The sequence below is a fragment of the Oncorhynchus kisutch genome, linkage group LG26 (assembly GCF_002021735.2).
Source record: "Oncorhynchus kisutch isolate 150728-3 linkage group LG26, Okis_V2, whole genome shotgun sequence".
NCBI lineage: Eukaryota > Metazoa > Chordata > Actinopteri > Salmoniformes > Salmonidae > Oncorhynchus > Oncorhynchus kisutch.
The window spans coordinates 47,255,322-47,274,887 of NC_034199.2; the positions used below are offsets into that span (position 1 = coordinate 47,255,322).

The 19,566-nt window shown below is 44.5% G+C and overlaps 1 protein-coding gene across 4 annotated transcripts in view; it reads right to left on the reverse strand.

Moving 5' to 3' along the window:
- Positions 1 to 4,606: 4,606 nt before the first annotated feature.
- LOC109875775 (myc box-dependent-interacting protein 1) overlaps positions 4,607 to 19,566 on the reverse strand; it is a 40,294-nt gene continuing 25,334 nt past the window's right edge. Inside the window, exons 12-18 of one of the 4 annotated variants that reach the window (XM_031805408.1) lie at positions 14,571 to 14,693; positions 9,148 to 9,243; positions 8,598 to 8,621; positions 5,697 to 5,768; positions 5,308 to 5,382; positions 5,062 to 5,163; positions 4,607 to 4,796 (exon numbers count right to left, since the gene is read on the reverse strand). In XM_031805408.1, the coding sequence (XP_031661268.1) occupies positions 4,695 to 4,796; positions 5,062 to 5,163; positions 5,308 to 5,382; positions 5,697 to 5,768; positions 8,598 to 8,621; positions 9,148 to 9,243; positions 14,571 to 14,693 (594 nt within the window). In that variant the 3' untranslated portion in view covers positions 4,607 to 4,694. Of the gene's footprint in view, positions 4,797 to 5,061; positions 5,164 to 5,307; positions 5,383 to 5,696; positions 5,769 to 6,238; positions 6,648 to 8,597; positions 8,622 to 9,147; positions 9,244 to 14,570; positions 14,694 to 19,566 lie in introns of those variants that run through there. The other 3 variants (XM_031805410.1, XM_031805409.1, XM_031805411.1) reach the window with 3 other exon arrangements.

Sequence of the window (19,566 nt, forward strand, 5' to 3'; positions counted from 1 at the left end):
CTCTTTTTTTACACGTTACTTGCGTCAGCATTCTGTGAGCTTGTGTGGTTTACCACTTTGCAGGCTGAGCCGTTGTTGCTCCTAGACATTTCCACTTCACAATAACAGCACTTGCAGTTGACCTGGGGGCAGCTCTAGCAGGGCAGAAATTTGACAAACTGACTTGTTGGAAAGGTGGCATCCTATGACGGTGCCACATGGAAATTCACTGACCTCTTCAGTACAGGCCATTCTACTGCCAGACTGTGTTTGTCTATGGAGATTGCATGGCTCTGTGCTCGATTTTATACACCTGTCAGCCAAGGGTGTGGCTGAACTAGCCGAATCCACTCATTTGAATGGGTGTCCTCATACTTTTGTATATATAGTGTATACATGTGTATTTTGCACATCTGTATCATTGTACTAAAGCCTCTTGATAAAGGTTATGCAACGTAGTTGAATCTACAGTACCCATAACTGCTGAAAGTTGTGTTCGGTAACAGGGGGAGTAGGAGTTAGTGAGAGAAGAGGAGGTGGTCTGGTCTTTGGGTTCAGCACCATGGACAGCAGCACTATAGAACCAGAGTACAAGTACCTCTCTGACTGAGTTGGCTCTATGTAGGATCACTTCCTCACTCTCCCCACAGTGCCCCCTGCAGGCAGGTTCACTCACTGCAGGACATAAAGTAAATCGCTCCATTAACCACAATGAGATACTTAAGCAATAAGACCCGAGGATGTGTGATATATGGCCGATATACCACGGCTAAGGGCTGTTCTTAAGCACGATGCAATGTGGAGTGCCTGGCCATATATCACCCCCCCCCCGAAGAGCCTTATTGCTATTATAAACTGTTATTGGAGCAGTCAAACTATATGTTTTGTCATAGCGGTGGTAAATACGATCTGATATACCTATATATATAGCTTTCAGTTTATAAAAAAGGGTCTAGCATAACTGATTTACACCGCATTCGACAGTTGTGCAGTTGTGCTATTCTTGATGAGTTTGTCTGCAAAAAAATAAAATTAAAATTGTTTGTTTGTTCGTCAAATGAGTTGTACAACCTGAGTGAGAATTTAGCCTGAGGTAGATGGTAGGTTGTCAGATTGATGGAGCCGAGAGACTAACTCACCAATCTGGGCAGTGAGGACTTCAGCAGGGAAAAGGATCTTCAGAGGTGGACCAGGAGGAGGCTGAGGCTGGTCCCATCTGTTCAACGCTTGGGTTTGATCATTATAGACAGGTTGAGAGATGATGTACCGAGTTTTTAAAAGGGTTTAATAAAAATGTGAAAACCTACAGGACAGTAGATCTCCAGGAAGAGGGTTGGACTGAACCCACAGGACAGTAGATCTCCAGGAAGAGGGTTGGACTGAACCCACAGGACAGTAGATCTCCAGGAAGAGGGTTGGACTGAATCCACAGGACAGTAGATCTCCAGGAAGAGGGTTGGACTGAATCCACAGGACAGTAGATCTCCAGGAAGAGGGTTGTACTGATAACTTCTACTTCCTGGAGATCTACTGTCCTGTAGGTTATCAGTCCAACCTTCTACCTGGAGATATACTGTCCTGTAGGTTATCAGTCCAACCTTCTACCTGGAGATCTACTTTCCTGTAGGTTTTCAGTCCAACCCTCTTCCTGGAGATCTACCGTCCTGTAGGTTTTCAGTCCAAACTTCTTCCTGGAGATCTACTGTCCTGTAGGTTTTCAGTCCAACCTTCTTCCTGGAGATCTACTGTCTTGTAGGTTTTCAGTCCAACCCTCTTCCTGGAGATCTACTGTCCTGTAGGTTATCAGTCCAACCTTCTTCCTGGATATCTACTGTCCTGTAGGTTTTCAGTCCAACCTTCTACCTGGAGATCTACTGTCCTGTAGGTTATCAGTCCAACCTTCTTCCTGGAGATCTACTGTCCTGTAGGTTTTCAGTCCAACCTTCTTCCTGGAGATCTACTGTCTTGTAGGTTTTCAGTCCAACCCTCTTCCTGGAGATCTACTGTCCTGTAGGTTATCAGTCCAACCTTCTTCCTGGAGATCTACTGTCCTGTAGGTTTTCAGTCCAACCTTCTACCTGGAGATCTACTGTCCTGTAGGTTATCAGTCCAACCTTCTTCCTGGAGATCTACTGTCCTGTTGGTTTTCAGTCCAACCTTCTTCCTGGAGATCTACTGTCTTGTAGGTTTTCAGTCCAACCCTTGAGCTGACAAGGTAAACATCTGTTGTTCTGCCCCTGAACAAGGCACTTAACCCACTGTTCCCTGGTAAGCCTTCATTGTAAATAATAATTGTTCTTAACTGACTTGCCTAGTTAAATACAACATTTTAAAATATAAAAATCTTGAGCAAAATTGTCACGCTGACCAGCTAGTCTGTCACAAAACACCACATAACCATAAAAACACCCATAATGCACTATTGAAAGGGAACGTTGATTATGGTAGGGTGAAAACGAAGGAGAGGGAACAAGAAAGTAATTAACCCGGAAACACAGTATTAAAGAATAAAGAGACAAGTTGAGCTTCTAAATATCTGTTTATTACTATCGGTCTCCAATAGTAATCAGAAGAAACAAGGTCTTGTCTTTTAAATGAGTTCCTACAAAGAGGATCGCTCCTATAATACACGACACATGGAATTCATTTGGCATGCTCCTTGACACATTTACTCACATACACAGATATGATTAATATGTTTGTCACGGCTTGTTAAAATACACGAAATATACACGATAAATACACGATGATAATAACACCAGCAGCAACAAAAAAAACTGAAAGTCTTTAAATATGACTGAGTAGAATTGTTCTCTCCTGAGTCCTTAATCAAATCAGAATGGCTCCTGTAAAATTGTCTTATCCAATCACCACACAGGAGGAAGTGAAAGCAATGATTATAGCGCATAAATAAATTGAGAGGTACAGCCGAAAGGAGGGACAAAAGTTCTCTGTATGAAAAGGACACACACACACATTCGCGGATTCACGTACGTACACAAACACTCCCACATACACTACCAAGTTACGGCATCATTTCAGCAGGTCATGTCAGTTTGGGATAGCAACCTAGATGACAGAGGTCACACTGCACTGGGGCATGGCATACGCAGAATACAACAATATCTCTATGATATTATTAACATTTCCGAGTTGACAGTTTCCCTATCCTCCATGATCATTGCTCAGACTGCATACAAAAAATGAATAGTTTTTTATTCTGAAGGATGAATAATCTGGACCATAAAACTACCAGTCTCACCAACCACAGAAGGGTCAGAGTTACTTAACATCAAGAGAAAAAAAAACATAACACACATTTCTCAAAATAAACTGCATATCCCTCTCAGTGTACATGGACTTAGATCTATATTGTTACACCTTCAGGAACCAAAACACAACCATATTTAGTCCCCTTACACAGATAGTCTGCTTCCTTAATATTTTAAGGGTTAAATGATGCAGGAATGTAGAGTTAAGTTCAGGTGACAATTACACACAGTATAGAACAGGGCGAGGGTTAGTTAGTCTCTTCAGGAAAGAATCATCACAACACCTGGCAAGCCGGAATCATCACAACACCTGGCAACCCGGAATCATCACAACACCTGGCAACCCGGAATCATCACAACACCTTGGTTACCCGGAATCATCACAACACCTGGCAACCCGGAATCATCACAACACCTGGCAACCCGGTATCATCACAACATCTGGTAACCCGGAATCATCACAACACCTGCCAACCCGGAATCATCACAACACCTGCCAACCCGGTATCATCACAACACCTGGCAACCCGGAATCATCACAACACCTGGTAACCCGGAATCATCACAACACCTGGCAACCTTGACACAAACATACTTTAGTAGGTGAAGGGGTTGAGGGGAACTCCAACGAGTCATACAAAAAGGTCTAAGGTCTCTTAGGGCTGGTATTATGGTGTGATGCCTCAGCCACTAGAGGAGTTTCTCTGAGAGGTTACACCCTCTGTAAAGCCCTCAGGGTCATCTTCAATGTCTTTTCTGTCTGATTGTGTTGGAAAAAGATGATAAAGAACACTAGATAAACTCCTTTGTAAAACACCTCTTGAAAGTATGTACGTATACTGAAACATATTTCTGTTTTATGGCGATTTAAAACAAGTGCAAGTCAACTGATATGCCACAATCTGACCCTATAGCCTCAGTAGCCCCCCCCCCCCCCACCCCCCCCCAAAATACTTCTAACCAGCATGTACACCATGCTAGACATGGATACAGAAGAGACAGCTGACGATGCAGTGCTGTTTCTCATGCCGATACCTACAGTGTCACGCTGGCACAAACCCAGAGGTTAGGAAAGGGAAGGGAGGATGGCACAGGGAATTGGGTCAGAGAGAGACAGAAAATAATAATCTGGTGGAGAGAGAGGAGAAGAGAAGGGAAGAGGAGAGGAGAAGAGAAGAGAAGAGGAGAAGAGAAGAGAAGAGAAGAGAAGAGAAGAGAAGAGGAGAGGAGAGGAGAGGAGAGGGGGAGGGAGGGAGGGAGGGAGGGAGGGAGGGAGGGAGGGAGGGAGGGAGGGAGGGAGGGAGGGAGGGAGGGAGGGAGGGAGGGAGGGAGGGAGGGAGGGAGGGAGGGAGGGAGGGAGGGAGGGAGGGAGGGAGGGAAGAGAATAAAGGATCTTGTGGACGAGAGAGAAGTCAGAGGAGAATAAATATGGCGTCTCCTCTCTCACAGCCTGGAGGTGAAGTTCTCGGGGAACACCCCTTTGAGCGAGCTCTGTTTATTCTGGATCCAGTCTTCCTGCTTCATCCCCATCAGCCAGCCCTCGTCCTGAAACAAACACATCATGTGGATTAAGAGGAAGCCAAAGAACACTGTTTTGTAATGTAGCTAAGGACATGAGATAGACACGTCTTTTGTACATCAAAGCTGCCTCACACTACAGAAACGGTCCTATGAGCCTCGTTCTGGCACAAAAAAGGATATTAAATGTAGTTAATTCTTCTATTGTTGGAAGAATCGTGCACAAATAAAGACGTGCATTTGATAAAGCACAAACAGAATGTACCATCAGGCTATGACTAAGAACACTGACCTGTTCTTCTGGGTTGTCGAAGGCCACAACCAGCACTATGTCTCCAGCCTTCATCTCCAGCTCATCTGAGTCATTAGCGGCATAGTCATGCATGGTGGTCACCTGAACACAATGAAGAAAATAGCACAATTCAGTTTCAAATGATTTCCTACTATTAGGAAATTAAATGATCCTCCTCCTACTAAATAATAGATACATATTACACAATGTAGAATTTATTCACATATCATCATCATCCCCACTCACTTTGAAGAGGAATCCTGGAGGCATTTCTACCGCCTCTGAATCCCCGTTGGTTGCTGCTGCTGCCACAACAGGGGTCTGTGATAAAAGAAGTCACAAAATAAGTCAACCAACCAATCAACCAACCAATCAACCAACCAACCAATCAACCAATCAACCAACCAACCAATCAACCAACCAATCAACAAACCAATCAACCACCAACCAACCACCCAACCAACCAATCAACCAATCAACCAACAAACCAACCAACCAAGCAACCAACCAACCAACCAATCAACCAATCAACAAACCAATCAACCAACCAATCAACCAACCAAACACCCAACCAATCAACCAACAAACCAAGCAACCAACCAACCAACCAACCAACCAACCAAGGTGCCACTTACCTCTTCTGGTGCTGCGGCTGCAGGTGTAGGGGCTGCAGCTGTAGGGGCTGCAGAAGTCGTAAGTGTGTCAGCCTGTTAGAGACGGAGAGAAGAAGAACTGTTACACATACAGCACATCATGATGTCACTAGAAATGCACCCCCAGTCTATAAAGTATCCCCTGTTACAGCCAGGCAGTGTTTTCCGGACTGAAAGACCACGATACATTTCATTTTGATGGGATCCGGAGAAACAAGACCCTCTTTCTATATTTCATCTCTTTATTTATTCAGGAAGTCCCATTGTGGTCAGAATACCTATTTTTCAAAGGACACCTGGCACTGCCTACTACTACTACTTGGAAGAACCAGACAGAACCAGAGAGAACCAGAGAGAACCAGAGAGCTCCACCATCATGTGTCTACAACTACAGTATCCTCCATCCTGTCCTGCTAGACCACCAGACCAGTGTTGTAGCCGATGCATCCACCCAGCTCCAGATGCATCCTACTCTTTCCATCGTACCTGGGGCACCCCCTCCTCATCATCATCCCAGCCAGCAGCCTCAGACTCGGCCACGGCAGGGGGAAGCAGTGGCATCAGCAACACCATCATCCCCCCAGGAGTCATCCACCCTCACAGGCAGAGAGCCATCGTCATCCCAGCCTGCTGTGGTGGCAGCTATACCGTCATCCCCACAGCCAGCAGCACGCACCGCAGGGTACCGTCATCCCCACAGCCAGCAGCACGCACCGGCAGGGTACCGTCATCCCCCCAGCCGGCAGCACGCGCCGGCAGGGTACCGTCATCCCCACAGCCAGCAGCACGCACCGGCAGGGTACCGTCGTCATCCCAGCCGGCAGCACGCACCGGCAGGGTACCGTCATCATCCCAGCCAGCAGCACGCACCGGCAGGGTACCGTCATCATCCCAGCCCTGGGGCTCCTCTGGTGGAGCAGGAGTTTCCTCAGGCTAGGTGGGCGAGGGGTTGGGGTGGGGCAATTAAATGGGCAGAATGGGGCATGTCCATTGGTATGAGGAACCCATTCGAAGCCATAGAGACCAGGTTTAGAGCCAGAGTTTCCATGGCAATGGGCATGGGCAAGGGGGTAGGGGCAGAGGGAAGGGGTGAGGGGTAAGGGGCAGGGGCGAGGGTTAAGAGGCGAAGGTACGGGATGGGGGCATTGAAATGGGGTATAATAGGCCATAGGAAGCCATAGTGACCAAGAACCGGGTCAGGCAAGGTTTCCATGGCAATGGGCCATTTATCGGGGATAATAGAAATGTAGGAAATTAATTCAAATTAATTAAATTAATTAATTAATTGATAAATAAAAAGATTGATGATTGAAACGTGGGGAATGTGGCGAAAAAGTGAAAAAACCAATTAGGAAAGATCAATTAGGTTTTCGATCGTTAGCTTTTCCAAATCAAAGAAGGCTGTTGTTATGGAGTTGGCATGATTGTGCAGACTGGTACTCAGGCTACCAGGTAACATCGTGGAAGGTCAGAGGTACAATTCCCTTTATGTTCTGCTTTACTATTTCCCCCAACAAAACACAGAGATGTGAAGATAACAGTTTGGTTAGGGCACGAAAGCAAACCAGAAAACCCTGAAATAACTATTTTGTTATTCTGTTAGTATCATGCAGTCCCTAAATTCAGCTAGACATTCCCATGGCTGTTGGATTAGCTAGACAGTCCCTGATGGATCAGCTAGACAGTCCCTGATGGATCAGCTAGACAGTCCCTGTTGGATCAGCTAGACAGTCCCTGATGGATCAGCTAGACAGTCCCATGGCTGTTGGATTAGCTAGACAGTCCCTGATGGATCAGCTAGACAGTCCCTGATGGATCAGCTAGACAGTCCCTGCTGGATCAGCTAGACAGTCCCATGGCTGTTGGATTAGCTAGACAGTCCCTGATGGATCAGCTAGACAGTCCCTGATGGATCAGCTAGACAGTCCCTGTTGGATCAGCTAGACAGTCCCTGATGGATCAGCTAGACAGTCCCTGATGGATCAGCTAGACAGTCCCTGATGGATCAGCTAGACAGTCCCTGATGGATCAGCTAGACAGTCCCTGATGGATCAGCTAGACAGTCCCTGATGGATCAGCTAGACAGTCCCTGATGGATCAGCTAGACAGTCCCTGCTGGATCAGCTAGACAGTCCCATGGCTGTTGGATTAGCTAGACAGTCCCTGATGGATCAGCTAGACAGTCCCTGATGGATCAGCTAGACAGTCCCTGATGGATCAGCTAGACAGTCCCATGGCTGTTGGATTAGCTAGACAGTCCCATGGCTGTTAGATCAGCTAGACAGTCCCTGTTGGATCAGCTAGACAGTCCCTGTTGAATCAGCTAGACAGTCCCTGATGGATCAGCTAGACAGTCCTATGACTCTTGGATCAGCTAGACAGTCCCTGATGGATCAGCTAGACAGTCCCATGACTGTTGGATCAGATAGACAGTCCCTGTTGGATCAGCTAGACAGTCCCTGTTGGATCAGCTATACAGTCCCATGGCTGTTGGATCAGCAAGACTGTCCCATGACTGTTGGATCAACTATGCAGTCCCTGTTGGATCAGCTAGACAGTCCCTGCTGGATCAGCTAGACAGTCCGTGTTGGATCAGCTAGACAGTCTCATGGCTGTTGGATCAGCAAGACTGTCCCATGACTGTTGGATTAACTATGCAGTCCCTGCTGGATCAGCTAGACAGTCCCATGGCTGTTGGATTAGCTAGACAGTCCCTGATGGATCAGCTAGACAGTCCCTGTTGGATCAGCTAGACAGTCCCTGCTGGATCAGCTAGACAGTCCGTGTTGGATCAGCTAGACAGTCTCATGGCTGTTGGATCAGCTAGACAGTCCCTGTTGGAGGGAATCTATGGCCAATGTAGAGTATGATGACTGTGCTTACCTCCCATGTGTCCCATGATACCGCCTTCAGCAGGAAAAAAGAGAGATAGAGAGAAAGAGAGAGAGAGAGAGAGAGAGAGAGAGAGAGAGAGAGAGAGACAGAGAGAGAGATAGACAGAGAGAGAGAGAGAGAGAGAGAGAGAGAGAGAGACAGAGAGAGAGATAGACAGAGAGAGAGAGAGAGAGAGAGAGAGAGAGAGAGAGAGAGAGAGAGAGACAGAGAGAGAGATAGACAGAGAGAGAGAGAGAGAGAGAGAGAGAGAGAGAGAGAGAGAGAGAGAGAGAGAGACAGAGAGAGAGATAGACAGAGAGAGAGAGAGAGAGAGAGAGAGAGAAGCGGTAGAGATCCTCAAACACAACAAATAAACAGAAGAAAACTTTCATGCATTTCAAAGTCATACGTCTAAACAAACAGAAATGATGAAAATGCTAACAGGTCGCAAATATACATGAGCTCGGCCAGGGTCTAATCATGTATCAAACACGTATAGGAGCTGATAACAACTTGACTTATTGCCTGCCTGACCGTCTGCCTGAACGGGCCAACCCACCTGAGAGGCTGAGGACACGGCTGTGCCACCATGACTTGGTGCAGCCAGGATGGACAGGTCCATGTCCAACAGGTTGGCCCCTGCAGGGCTGTCAAACTGACATGGGAAGGAAGGATACGATACATACAGACAGTTAACAGTAGAACGAGGGCGGGATTAGCAAGAGTCACACTTTATGTGGATAGCAGAGCTGGGTTCAAGTCAAATTCAGAAACTCGACTGAAATTCCAATATTAATTTGTTTTTAATAACTTATCAGTAATCTGAAAACGAGAAGGTATTTATTGATGTCAAACGTGTTTGACATCAATTGGGGGATTTTGGGGGATCAATTGGGGGATTTTAAATTCATATCACTTCCTTGAATTGACTGACTTCAATTCCAAATTGACCCCAACCTTGGTGGATAGTCGCCAATAGAAGACCTACAGTATCAACCAAATATCAACTGCAACTCTGTTGGTGTGTAACAGCTTGCTTGGGTTCTGATAAGGGATGGGGTAGGTTTAGGGTAGAGTAAGGGATAGGGTAGGTTTAGGGTAGAGTAGGGTTAGGTTTAGGGTAGAGTAGGGGTTAGGGTAGGTTTAGGGTAGAGTAAGGGATAGGGTAGGTTTAGGGTAGAGTAGGGTTAGGTTTAGGGTAGATTAGGGGTTAGGCTAGGTTTAGGGTAGAGTAGGGGATAGAGTAGGTTTAGGGTAGAGTAAGGGATAGGGTAGGTTTAGGGTAGAGTAGGGGTAGGTTTAGGGTAGAGTAGGGGTTAGGGTAGGTTTAGGGTAGAGTAGGGGTTCGGGTAGGTTTAGGGTAGAGTAAGGGTTAGGGTAGGGGTTAGGGTAGGTTTAGGGTAGAGTAGGGGTTAGGGTAGGTTTAGGGTAGAGTAGGGGTTAGGGTGGGTTTAGGGTAGAGTAGGGGTTAGGGTAGGTTTAGGGTAGAGTAAGGGTTAGGGTAGGGTTAGGGTAGGTTTAGGGTAGAGTAGGGGTTAGGGTAGGTTTAGGGTAGGTTTAGGGTAGAGTAAGGGTTAGGGTGGGTTTAGGGTAGAGTAGGGGTTAGGGTAGGTTTAGGATAGAGTAGGGGTAGGTTTAGGGTAGAGTAGAGTAGGGGTTGGGGTAGGTTTATGTTAGAGTAAGGGTTAGGGTAGATTTATGGTAGAGTAGGGGTTAGGGTAGGTTTAGGGTAGAGTATTGGTTAGGGTAGGTTTAGGGTAGAGTAGGGGTTAGGGTAGGTTTAGGGTAGAGTAGGGGTAGGTTTAGGGTAGAGTAGGGGTTAGGGTAGGTTTAGGTAGAGTAAGGGTTAGGGTAGGTTTAGGGTAGAGTAAGGGAAAGGGTAGGTTTAGGGTAGAGTAGGGGTAGGTTTAGGGTAGAGTAGGGGTTAGGGTAGGTTTAGGGTAGACTAGGGGTTCAGGTAGGTTTAGGGTAGAGTAGGGGTTAGGGTAGGTTTAGGGTAGAGTAAGGGTTAGGGTAGGTTTAGGGTAGAGTAAGGGATAGGGTAGGTTTAGGGTAGAGTAGGGGTAGGTTTAGGGTAGAGTAGGGGTTAGGGTAGGTTTAGGGTAGAGTAGGGGTTCGGGTAGGTTTAGGGTAGAGTAAGGGTTAGGGTAGGTTTGGGGTAGAGTAGGGGTTAGGGAAGGTTTAGGGTAGAGTAGGGGTTAGGGTAGGTTTAGGGTAGAGTAGGGGTAAGTTTAGGGTAGAGTAGGGGTTAGGGTAGGTTTGGGGTAGAGTAGGGGTTAGGGTAGGTTTAGGGTAGAGTAAGGGTTAGGGTAGGTTTAGGGTAGAGTAGGGGTTAGGGTAGGTTTAGGGTAGAGTAGGGGTTCAGGTAGGTTTAGGGTAGAGTAGGGGTTAGGGTAGGTTTAGGGTAGAGTAAGGGTTAGGGTAGGTTTAGGGTAGAGTAGGGGTTAGGGTAGGTTTAGGGTAGAGTAAGGGTTAGGGTAGGGTTAGGGTAGGTTTAGGGTAGGTTTAGGGTAGAGTAAGGGTTAGGGTGGGTTTAGGGTAGAGTAGGGGTTAGGGTAGGTTTAGGATAGAGTAGGGGTAGGTTTAGGGTAGAGTAGAGTAGGGGTTGGGGTAGGTTTATGTTAGAGTAAGGGTTAGGGTAGATGTATGGCAGAGTAGGGGTTAGGGTAGGTTTAGGGTAGAGTATTGGTTAGGGTAGGTTTAGGGTAGAGTAGGGGTTAGGGTAGGTTTAGGGTAGAGTAGGGGTAGGTTTAGGGTAGAGTAGGGGTTAGGGTAGGTTTAGGGTAGAGTAAGGGTTAGGGTAGGTTTAGGGTAGAGTAAGGGAAAGGGTAGGTTTAGGGTAGAGTAGGGGTAGGTTTAGGGTAGAGTAGGGGTTAGGGTAGGTTTAGGGTAGAGTAGGGGTTCAGGTAGGTTTAGGGTAGAGTAGGGGTTAGGGTAGGTTTAGGGTAGAGTAAGGGTTAGGGTAGGTTTAGGGTAGAGTAGGGGTTAGGGTAGGTTTAGGGTAGAGTAAGGGTTAGGGTAGGGTTAGGGTAGGTTTAGGGTAGAGTAGGGGTTAGGGTAGGTTTAGGGTAGAGTAGGGGTAGGTTTCGGGTAGAGTAGAGTAGGGGTTGGGGTAGGTTTATGTTAGAGTAAGGGTTAGGGTAGATTTATGGTAGAGTAGGGTTAGGGTAGGTTTAGGGTAGAGTATGGGTTAGGGTACATTCAGGGTAGAGTAAGGGTTAGGGTAGGTTTAGTGTAGAGTAAGGTTTAGGGTAGAGTAGGGTTTAGGGTAGGTTTAGGGTAGAGTAATGGTTAGGGTAGGTTTAAGGTGGAGTAGGGGTTAGGGTAGGTTTAGGGTAGAGTAAGGGTTAGGGTAGGTTTAGGGTAGAGTAGGGGTAGGTTTAGGGTAGAGTAAGGGTTAGGGTAGGTTTAGGGTAGAGTAGGGGTAGGTTTAGTGTAGAGTACGGGTTAGGGTAGGTTTAGGGTAGAGTAGGGGTAGGTTTAGTGTAGAGTACGGGTTAGGGTAGGTTTAGGGTAGAGTAGGGGTAGGTTTAGTGTAGAGTACGGGTTAGGGTAGGTTTAGTGTAGAGTACGGGTTAGGGTAGGTTTAGGGTAGAGTAAGGGTTAGGGTAGGGGTTAGGGTAGGTTTAGGGTAGAGTAGGGGTTAGGGTAGGTTTAGGGTAGAGTAGGGGTTAGGGTAGGTTTAGGGTAGAGTAGGGGTTAGGGTAGGTTTAGGGTAGAGTAGGGGTTAGGGTAGGTTTAGGGTAGAGTAAGGGTTAGGGTAGGTTTAGGGTAGAGTAAGGGATAGGGTAGGTTTAGGGTAGAGTAGGGGTAGGTTTAGGGTAGAGTAGGGGTTAGGGTAGGTTTAGGGTAGAGTAGGGGTTCGGGTAGGTTTAGGGTAGAGTAAGGGTTAGGGTAGGTTTGGGGGTAGAGTAGGGGTTAGGGAAGGTTTAGGGTAGAGTAGGGGTTAGGGTAGGTTTAGGGTAGAGTAGGGGTAAGTTTAGGGTAGAGTAGGGGTTAGGGTAGGTTTGGGGTAGAGTAGGGGTTAGGGTAGGTTTAGGGTAGAGTAAGGGTTAGGGTAGGTTTAGGGTAGAGTAGGGGTTAGGGTAGGTTTAGGGTAGAGTAGGGGTTCAGGTAGGTTTAGGGTAGAGTAGGGGTTAGGGTAGGTTTAGGGTAGAGTAAGGGTTAGGGTAGGTTTAGGGTAGAGTAGGGGTTAGGGTAGGTTTAGGGTAGAGTAGGGGTTAGGGTAGGTTTAGGGTAGAGTAAGGGTTAGGGTAGGGTTAGGGTAGGTTTAGGGTAGAGTAGGGGTTAGGGTAGGTTTAGGGTAGGTTTAGGGTAGAGTAAGGGTTAGGGTGGGTTTAGGGTAGAGTAGGGGTTAGGGTAGGTTTAGGATAGAGTAGGGGTAGGTTTAGGGTAGAGTAGAGTAGGGGTTGGGGTAGGTTTATGTTAGAGTAAGGGTTAGGGTAGATGTATGGCAGAGTAGGGGTTAGGGTAGGTTTAGGGTAGAGTATTGGTTAGGGTAGGTTTAGGGTAGAGTAGGGGTTAGGGTAGGTTTAGGGTAGAGTAGGGGTAGGTTTAGGGTAGAGTAGGGGTTAGGGTAGGTTTAGGGTAGAGTAAGGGTTAGGGTAGGTTTAGGGTAGAGTAAGGGAAAGGGTAGGTTTAGGGTAGAGTAGGGGTAGGTTTAGGGTAGAGTAGGGGTTAGGGTAGGTTTAGGGTAGAGTAGGGGTTCAGGTAGGTTTAGGGTAGAGTAGGGGTTAGGGTAGGTTTAGGGTAGAGTAAGGGTTAGGGTAGGTTTAGGGTAGAGTAGGGGTTAGGGTAGGTTTAGGGTAGAGTAAGGGTTAGGGTAGGGTTAGGGTAGGTTTAGGGTAGAGTAGGGGTTAGGGTAGGTTTAGGGTAGAGTAGGGGTAGGTTTCGGGTAGAGTAGAGTAGGGGTTGGGGTAGGTTTATGTTAGAGTAAGGGTTAGGGTAGATTTATGGTAGAGTAGGGGTTAGGGTAGGTTTAGGGTAGAGTATGGGTTAGGGTACATTCAGGGTAGAGTAAGGGTTAGGGTAGGTTTAGTGTAGAGTAAGGTTTAGGGTAGTAGAGTAGGGTTTAGGGTAGGTTTAGGGTAGAGTAATGGTTAGGGTAGGTTTAAGGTGGAGTAGGGGTTAGGGTAGGTTTAGGGTAGAGTAAGGGTTAGGGTAGGTTTAGGGTAGAGTAGGGGTAGGTTTAGGGTAGAGTAAGGGTTAGGGTAGGTAGGTTTAGGGTAGAGTAGGGGTAGGTTTAGTGTAGAGTACGGGTTAGGGTAGGTTTAGGGTAGAGTAGGGGTAGGTTTAGTGTAGAGTACGGGTTAGGGTAGGTTTAGGGTAGAGTAGGGGTAGGTTTAGTGTAGAGTACGGGTTAGGGTAGGTTTAGTGTAGAGTACGGGTTAGGGTAGGTTTAGGGTAGAGTAAGGGTTAGGGTAGGGGTTAGGGTAGGTTTAGGGTAGAGTAGGGGTTAGGGTAGGTTTAGGGTAGAGTAGGGGTTAGGGTAGGTTTAGGGTAGAGTAGGGGTTAGGGTAGGTTTAGGGTAGAGTAGGGGTTAGGGTAGGTTTAGGGTAGAGTAAGGGTTAGGGTAGGTTTAGGGTAGAGTAGGGGTAGGTTTAGGGTAGAGTAAGGGTTAGGGTAGGTTTAAGGTGGAGTAGGGGTTAGGGTAGGTTTAGGGTAGAGTAAGGGTTAGGGTAGGTTTAGGGTAGAGTAGGGGTAGGTTTAGGGTAGAGTAAGGGTTAGGGTAGGTTTAGGGTAGAGTAGGGGTAGGTTTAGTGTAGAGTACGGGTTAGGGTAGGTTTAGGGTAGAGTAGGGGTAGGTTTAGTGTAGAGTACGGGTTAGGGTAGGTTTAGGGTAGAGTAGGGGTAGGTTTAGTGTAGAGTACGGGTTAGGGTAGGTTTAGTGTAGAGTACGGGTTAGGGTAGGTTTAGGGTAGAGTAAGGGTTAGGGTAATGAGTCAGGCATGACGTGATAAAGGAAAAGAGAACAGGCTGTACCTGTGTTGGGGACGTAACACTGATGTTAGGAGCAGCAGCAGCATCAAACAGGTTAATGATGTTTTCTGGTTTCATGTCCCGACAGGGGCTGGATTCAGGCCGCGGCGGCATCGCTGGTCTCAGCTAAACAACGTAAGGGACGGAGAGAAAGACAGGTAAAGACAAGGGTCACATGGCATACATTGAAACGTGTGCCTTTCTGCTGGCTTACTTTTGCAAAATAACTATGAATTAATGGGATTCAAATTCAAATAATTGTCAACATATAACATCACATTAAGGTGTGGAACGTTCACATGCACTATATAATCAATAAAATGAGCTTGTCTGACCACCACACTTAGTACTGACAACTTAAAATGTCGGAATCTCCTAAAAGGGCCACAAGACGGCATTTCAACGTTTCATCACTACCAAATCTTACTTTCTGTGATCAATTTGAAATAGAACTAAATAAGTTCATAATGATCAATAAATAAAAAAATCGGATTCTATCAAAGGTTTTATCAACAAACATTATTTTCAGATAAGGTTTTTATTTATTTATTTTACCTTTATTTAACCAGGCAAGTCAGTTCAGTAGTTGGTTAGTCAAAGTCAAGACAGAACCTAATTTATTGATAAGACAGAGAGCAGAATTTGCCAATCCATCGAGTTAGACTCAACCATTACCTCCATGGAAATCGTCCCAGTTGTTTACTGGCCAACAAGCTACACAGTAATGATCAATTAGCTGTAATGATCAATTAGCTGATTTATTAACTATTGTATCTGAAACAGGGGGAATTACTATCAGAACCCCAATTAATCAATCACTGTGTTACAAGGAACAATAGCAGGTTAATTTCTTTAATCAATAAAATGAGCTTGTCTGACCACCACACTTACTAATGCCAACTTCAAATTTCTGAACCCCAATTAATCAAATATCATCCTGCTTCTATAAAGACCCGTAAATCATAAAATAACTCATTCCATCAACGGGACAGTTGTAAATCATGCAGTGCCTTGTGTCACGATCGCAGATTTTAGAGAAACAACAAATGTCGGTACATATAAGTGTCTTATAACGGCTGAAAGCTTAAATTATTGTTAATATAACTGCACTGTCCAATTTACAGTAGCTATTACTGCGAAAAAATGCCATGCTATTGTTTGAGGAGAGCTCCTAATAACAAAACACTTTTATCACCGCGATAGGTTTGATAAATTCACCTCTCACATTCTGAAATCTTGCTCTGATTTATCATCCAAAGGGTCCCAGAGATAACATGAAGTGTTGTTTTGTTAGATAAAATCAATTTTCATATTTTCCTAAAAAGATCCATATAGCATGCACAATCTGTTTTGTATTTCCACTCATTCAATTTGCAAAGAAAGGAATCTGTGAAAATCTCACCCTAAACGTTGTTTGAACGAGTCAAATCACGTTCGTATCTATTCCTCAGAGATCCTAGAAGGTAACATGACTTAATTATTTCATTAGGGGTGTAGTGTATCCTATAGGACACCATATTTGGTTAGAGAGCAATGCCTTCATAGCGCGGGCAACCATCACTTGAACAACTGTATCTTTGTCAAATAATGAATTATGAAGTTATGAAAATTGTGTAACGGCGTTCTTCGTTTGTTGAGAGAGAGTCGGACCGAAATGCAGCGTGGTGGTTAATCATGATCTTTAATGAGGAAATGGTGACGATACATGAAATAACTAATAAATACAAAAACAACAAACGGAACGTGAAACCTAATTACAGCCTATCTGGTGAAACTACACGGAGACAGGAACAATCACCCACCAAAGACAAAGCGAACTCAGGCTACCTAAATACGGTTCCCAATCAGAGGCAACGAGAAGCACCTGACTCTGATCAAGAACCGCCTCAGGCAGCCAAGCCTAACTAGACACACCCCTAAACCTAGCAATCCCAAATCCTATAAAACCCCAATAAGAAACACAACACGTAAACCCATGTCACACCCTGGCCTGACCAAAATATATAATGAAAACACAAAACACCAAGACCAAGGCGTGACAAACTGGTTGTTTTGCAAGTGTTGAACTTATAATATGGCTACTAATACTTGGAATACTGGAAAAGCTCAATCAAAGTCCAAGTATACAGATTTGATGATATTCTTGCAGAAAAATGGAATATGAATGTGAATGTCTTCTTCACGATTTGCCCAAATGTACCTGGGGACTTCACACTAAAAGTGTTGTTGTTCACTCATTTTTGAAGTTATCCGTCTGAAACTTTGCACATACACGGCTGCCCTTTTGCGGACACTAGCGGAATTGCAACCAGAGTGATGGCTTTAACTATGACCATTCTCTTGCATTTCAAAGATGATGGTAGAAAAAGACCAGTTGGTTTTTTCTCTGTATTTTCTTTACCAGATCTATTGTGTTATATTCTCCTACATTCAATTCACATTTCCACAAACTTCAAAGTGTTTCCTTTCAAATGGTACTAAGAATATGCATGACTCCCCGTACCTGCTTCTCTACTCCAGCGTCGGTCTTTACAATATGCCAATCCCTCAGCCTTGGTTATTACAGGCAATATCTGCTCTGCTCCATTCATAATCAATAAAAGCAACAGACAAGGCGATCCAAATTCTCCTTTGCTATTCTTATTATCCATGGAACCCCTGGCACCAGGCAATTTGTCAATCAAAGGAAATAACACAGATTTACCTCAAATCTAGTGATCTAGTGATCTCATTATATACAGAGGACATTTTACTATATCTAGACAATGTATCCCAATCACTCCCAAACGCATTGAAGACCATACATAAATTCAGTTTCATCTCAATGTCACTTAGTCACTTCACAAATTACTTTGAGTAACCTGTATCCCTGCACATTGACTCGGTACATGTACCCCCTGTATATTGCCTCGTTTTGTTATGTACATTTATTGTGTTAATTTTTGATTGACTTGATTTTTTTTACTTTAGTTTATTTAGTCAATATTTTCTTAACTCTATTTCTAGAACTGCATTGTTGGTTAAGGGCTTGTACACAGATAATATTCAATTCTATATTAAGTGAATTTGCAGTAGAGTTGTTTCCATGTTTGTAAATTGAGTAAATTATAGTTTGTAGAGTTACATATAAACAGTGAATAGTGTAGAAATAACCCTGAAAATTGAACTCTGCAACAAGAGTCATTTTTACTCTATTTAGACTGGGACTAAATGTTATCTTTTGTAGAGTAAAATTGTCTTCACTTTGAGTCAAATTTACTCAGATACATTTACTGTGTAGGTAAGCATTTCACGGTTCTACACCTGTTGTATTCTGATAATGTGACATATACAATTAGATATGATTTGATTTGTATTTCTAAAATTAATCAAAGCACATCAAACCTACTGCCTCTCAAGACGCCGATGGAGGACTACTTATGGAAACTCATTTTTTTCCCATTTTGAAATATTTGGGAGTAGATATATTTCCAATGCTCTAACTCACAGAACCCTCAAATGAACAGAACCCTCAAATGAACAGAACACTCAAATGAACAGAACACTCAAATGAACAGAATGCTCAAATGAACAGAATGCTCAAATGAACAGAACGCTCAAATTAATAACAGAACGCTCTAACTAACAGAACGCTCAAATGAACAGAATGCTCAAATGGACAGAACGCTCTAACTAACAGAATGCTCAAATTAACAGAATGCTCTAATTAACAAAACGCTATAACAGAACCCTCAAATTAATAGAACTCTCTAATTAACAGAATGCTCAAATTAACAGAACGCTCTAACTAACAGAATGCTCAAATTAACAGAACGCTCGAATTGTCACGCCCTGACCTTAGAGAGCGTTTTTATTTCTCTATTTGGTTATGTCAGAGTGTGATTTGGGTGGGCATTCTAGGTTGTCTATTTCTTTGTTGGCTAGGTATGGTTCCCAATCAGAGGCAGCTGTCTATCGTTGTCTCTGATTGGGTATCATACTTAGGCAGCCCTTTTTCCCACCTCAGAATGTGGGATCTTGTTTGTGTGTAGTTGCTTTCTGCATGTAGCTTTACGTTAGATTTTTTTTCTATTTTGTTGTTTTTTCAATGTCATTTAAATAAAAGTTAAATGTACGGCTAGCACGCTGCACCTTGGTCCATTTCTAAACGAACGTGAAGCAAATTAACAGAACACTCAAATGAACAGAACGCTCAAATGAACAGAACGCTCAAATGAACAGAACGCTCAAATGAACAGAACGCTCAAATTAACAGAACGCTCAAATGAACAGAACGCTCAAATTAACAGAATGCTCAAATGAACAGAATGCTCAAATTAACAGAACGCTCAAATTAACAGAACGCTCAAATGACCAGAACGCTCAAATTAACAGAACGCTCAAATTAACAGAACGCTCAAATTAACAGAACACTCAAATTAACAGAACTCTCAAATGACCAGAACGCTCAAATTAACAGAACGCTCAAATTAACAGAACGCTCAAATGACCAGAACGCTCAAATTAACAGAACGCTCAAATTAACAGAACGCTCAAATTAACAGAACGCTCAAATGACCAGAACGCTCAAATGAACAGAACGCTCAAATTAACAGAACGCTCAAATGACCAGAACGCTCAAATGACCAGAACGCTCAAATTAACAGAACGCTCAAATGACCAGAACGCTCAAATTAACAGAACGCTCAAATTAACAGAACGCTCAAATGACCAGAACGCTCAAATTAACAGAACGCTCAAATGACCAGAACGCTCAAATTAACAGAACGCTCAAATGACCAGAACGCTCAAATTAACAGAACGCTCAAATGACCAGAACGCTCAAATTAACAGAACACTCAAATTAACAGAACGCTCAAATGACCAGAACGCTCAAATGACCAGAACGCTCAAATTAACAGAACGCTCAAATTAACAGAACGCTCAAATGACCAGAACGCTCAAATTAACAGAACGCTCAAATTAACAGAACACTCAAATTAACAGAACGCTCAAATTA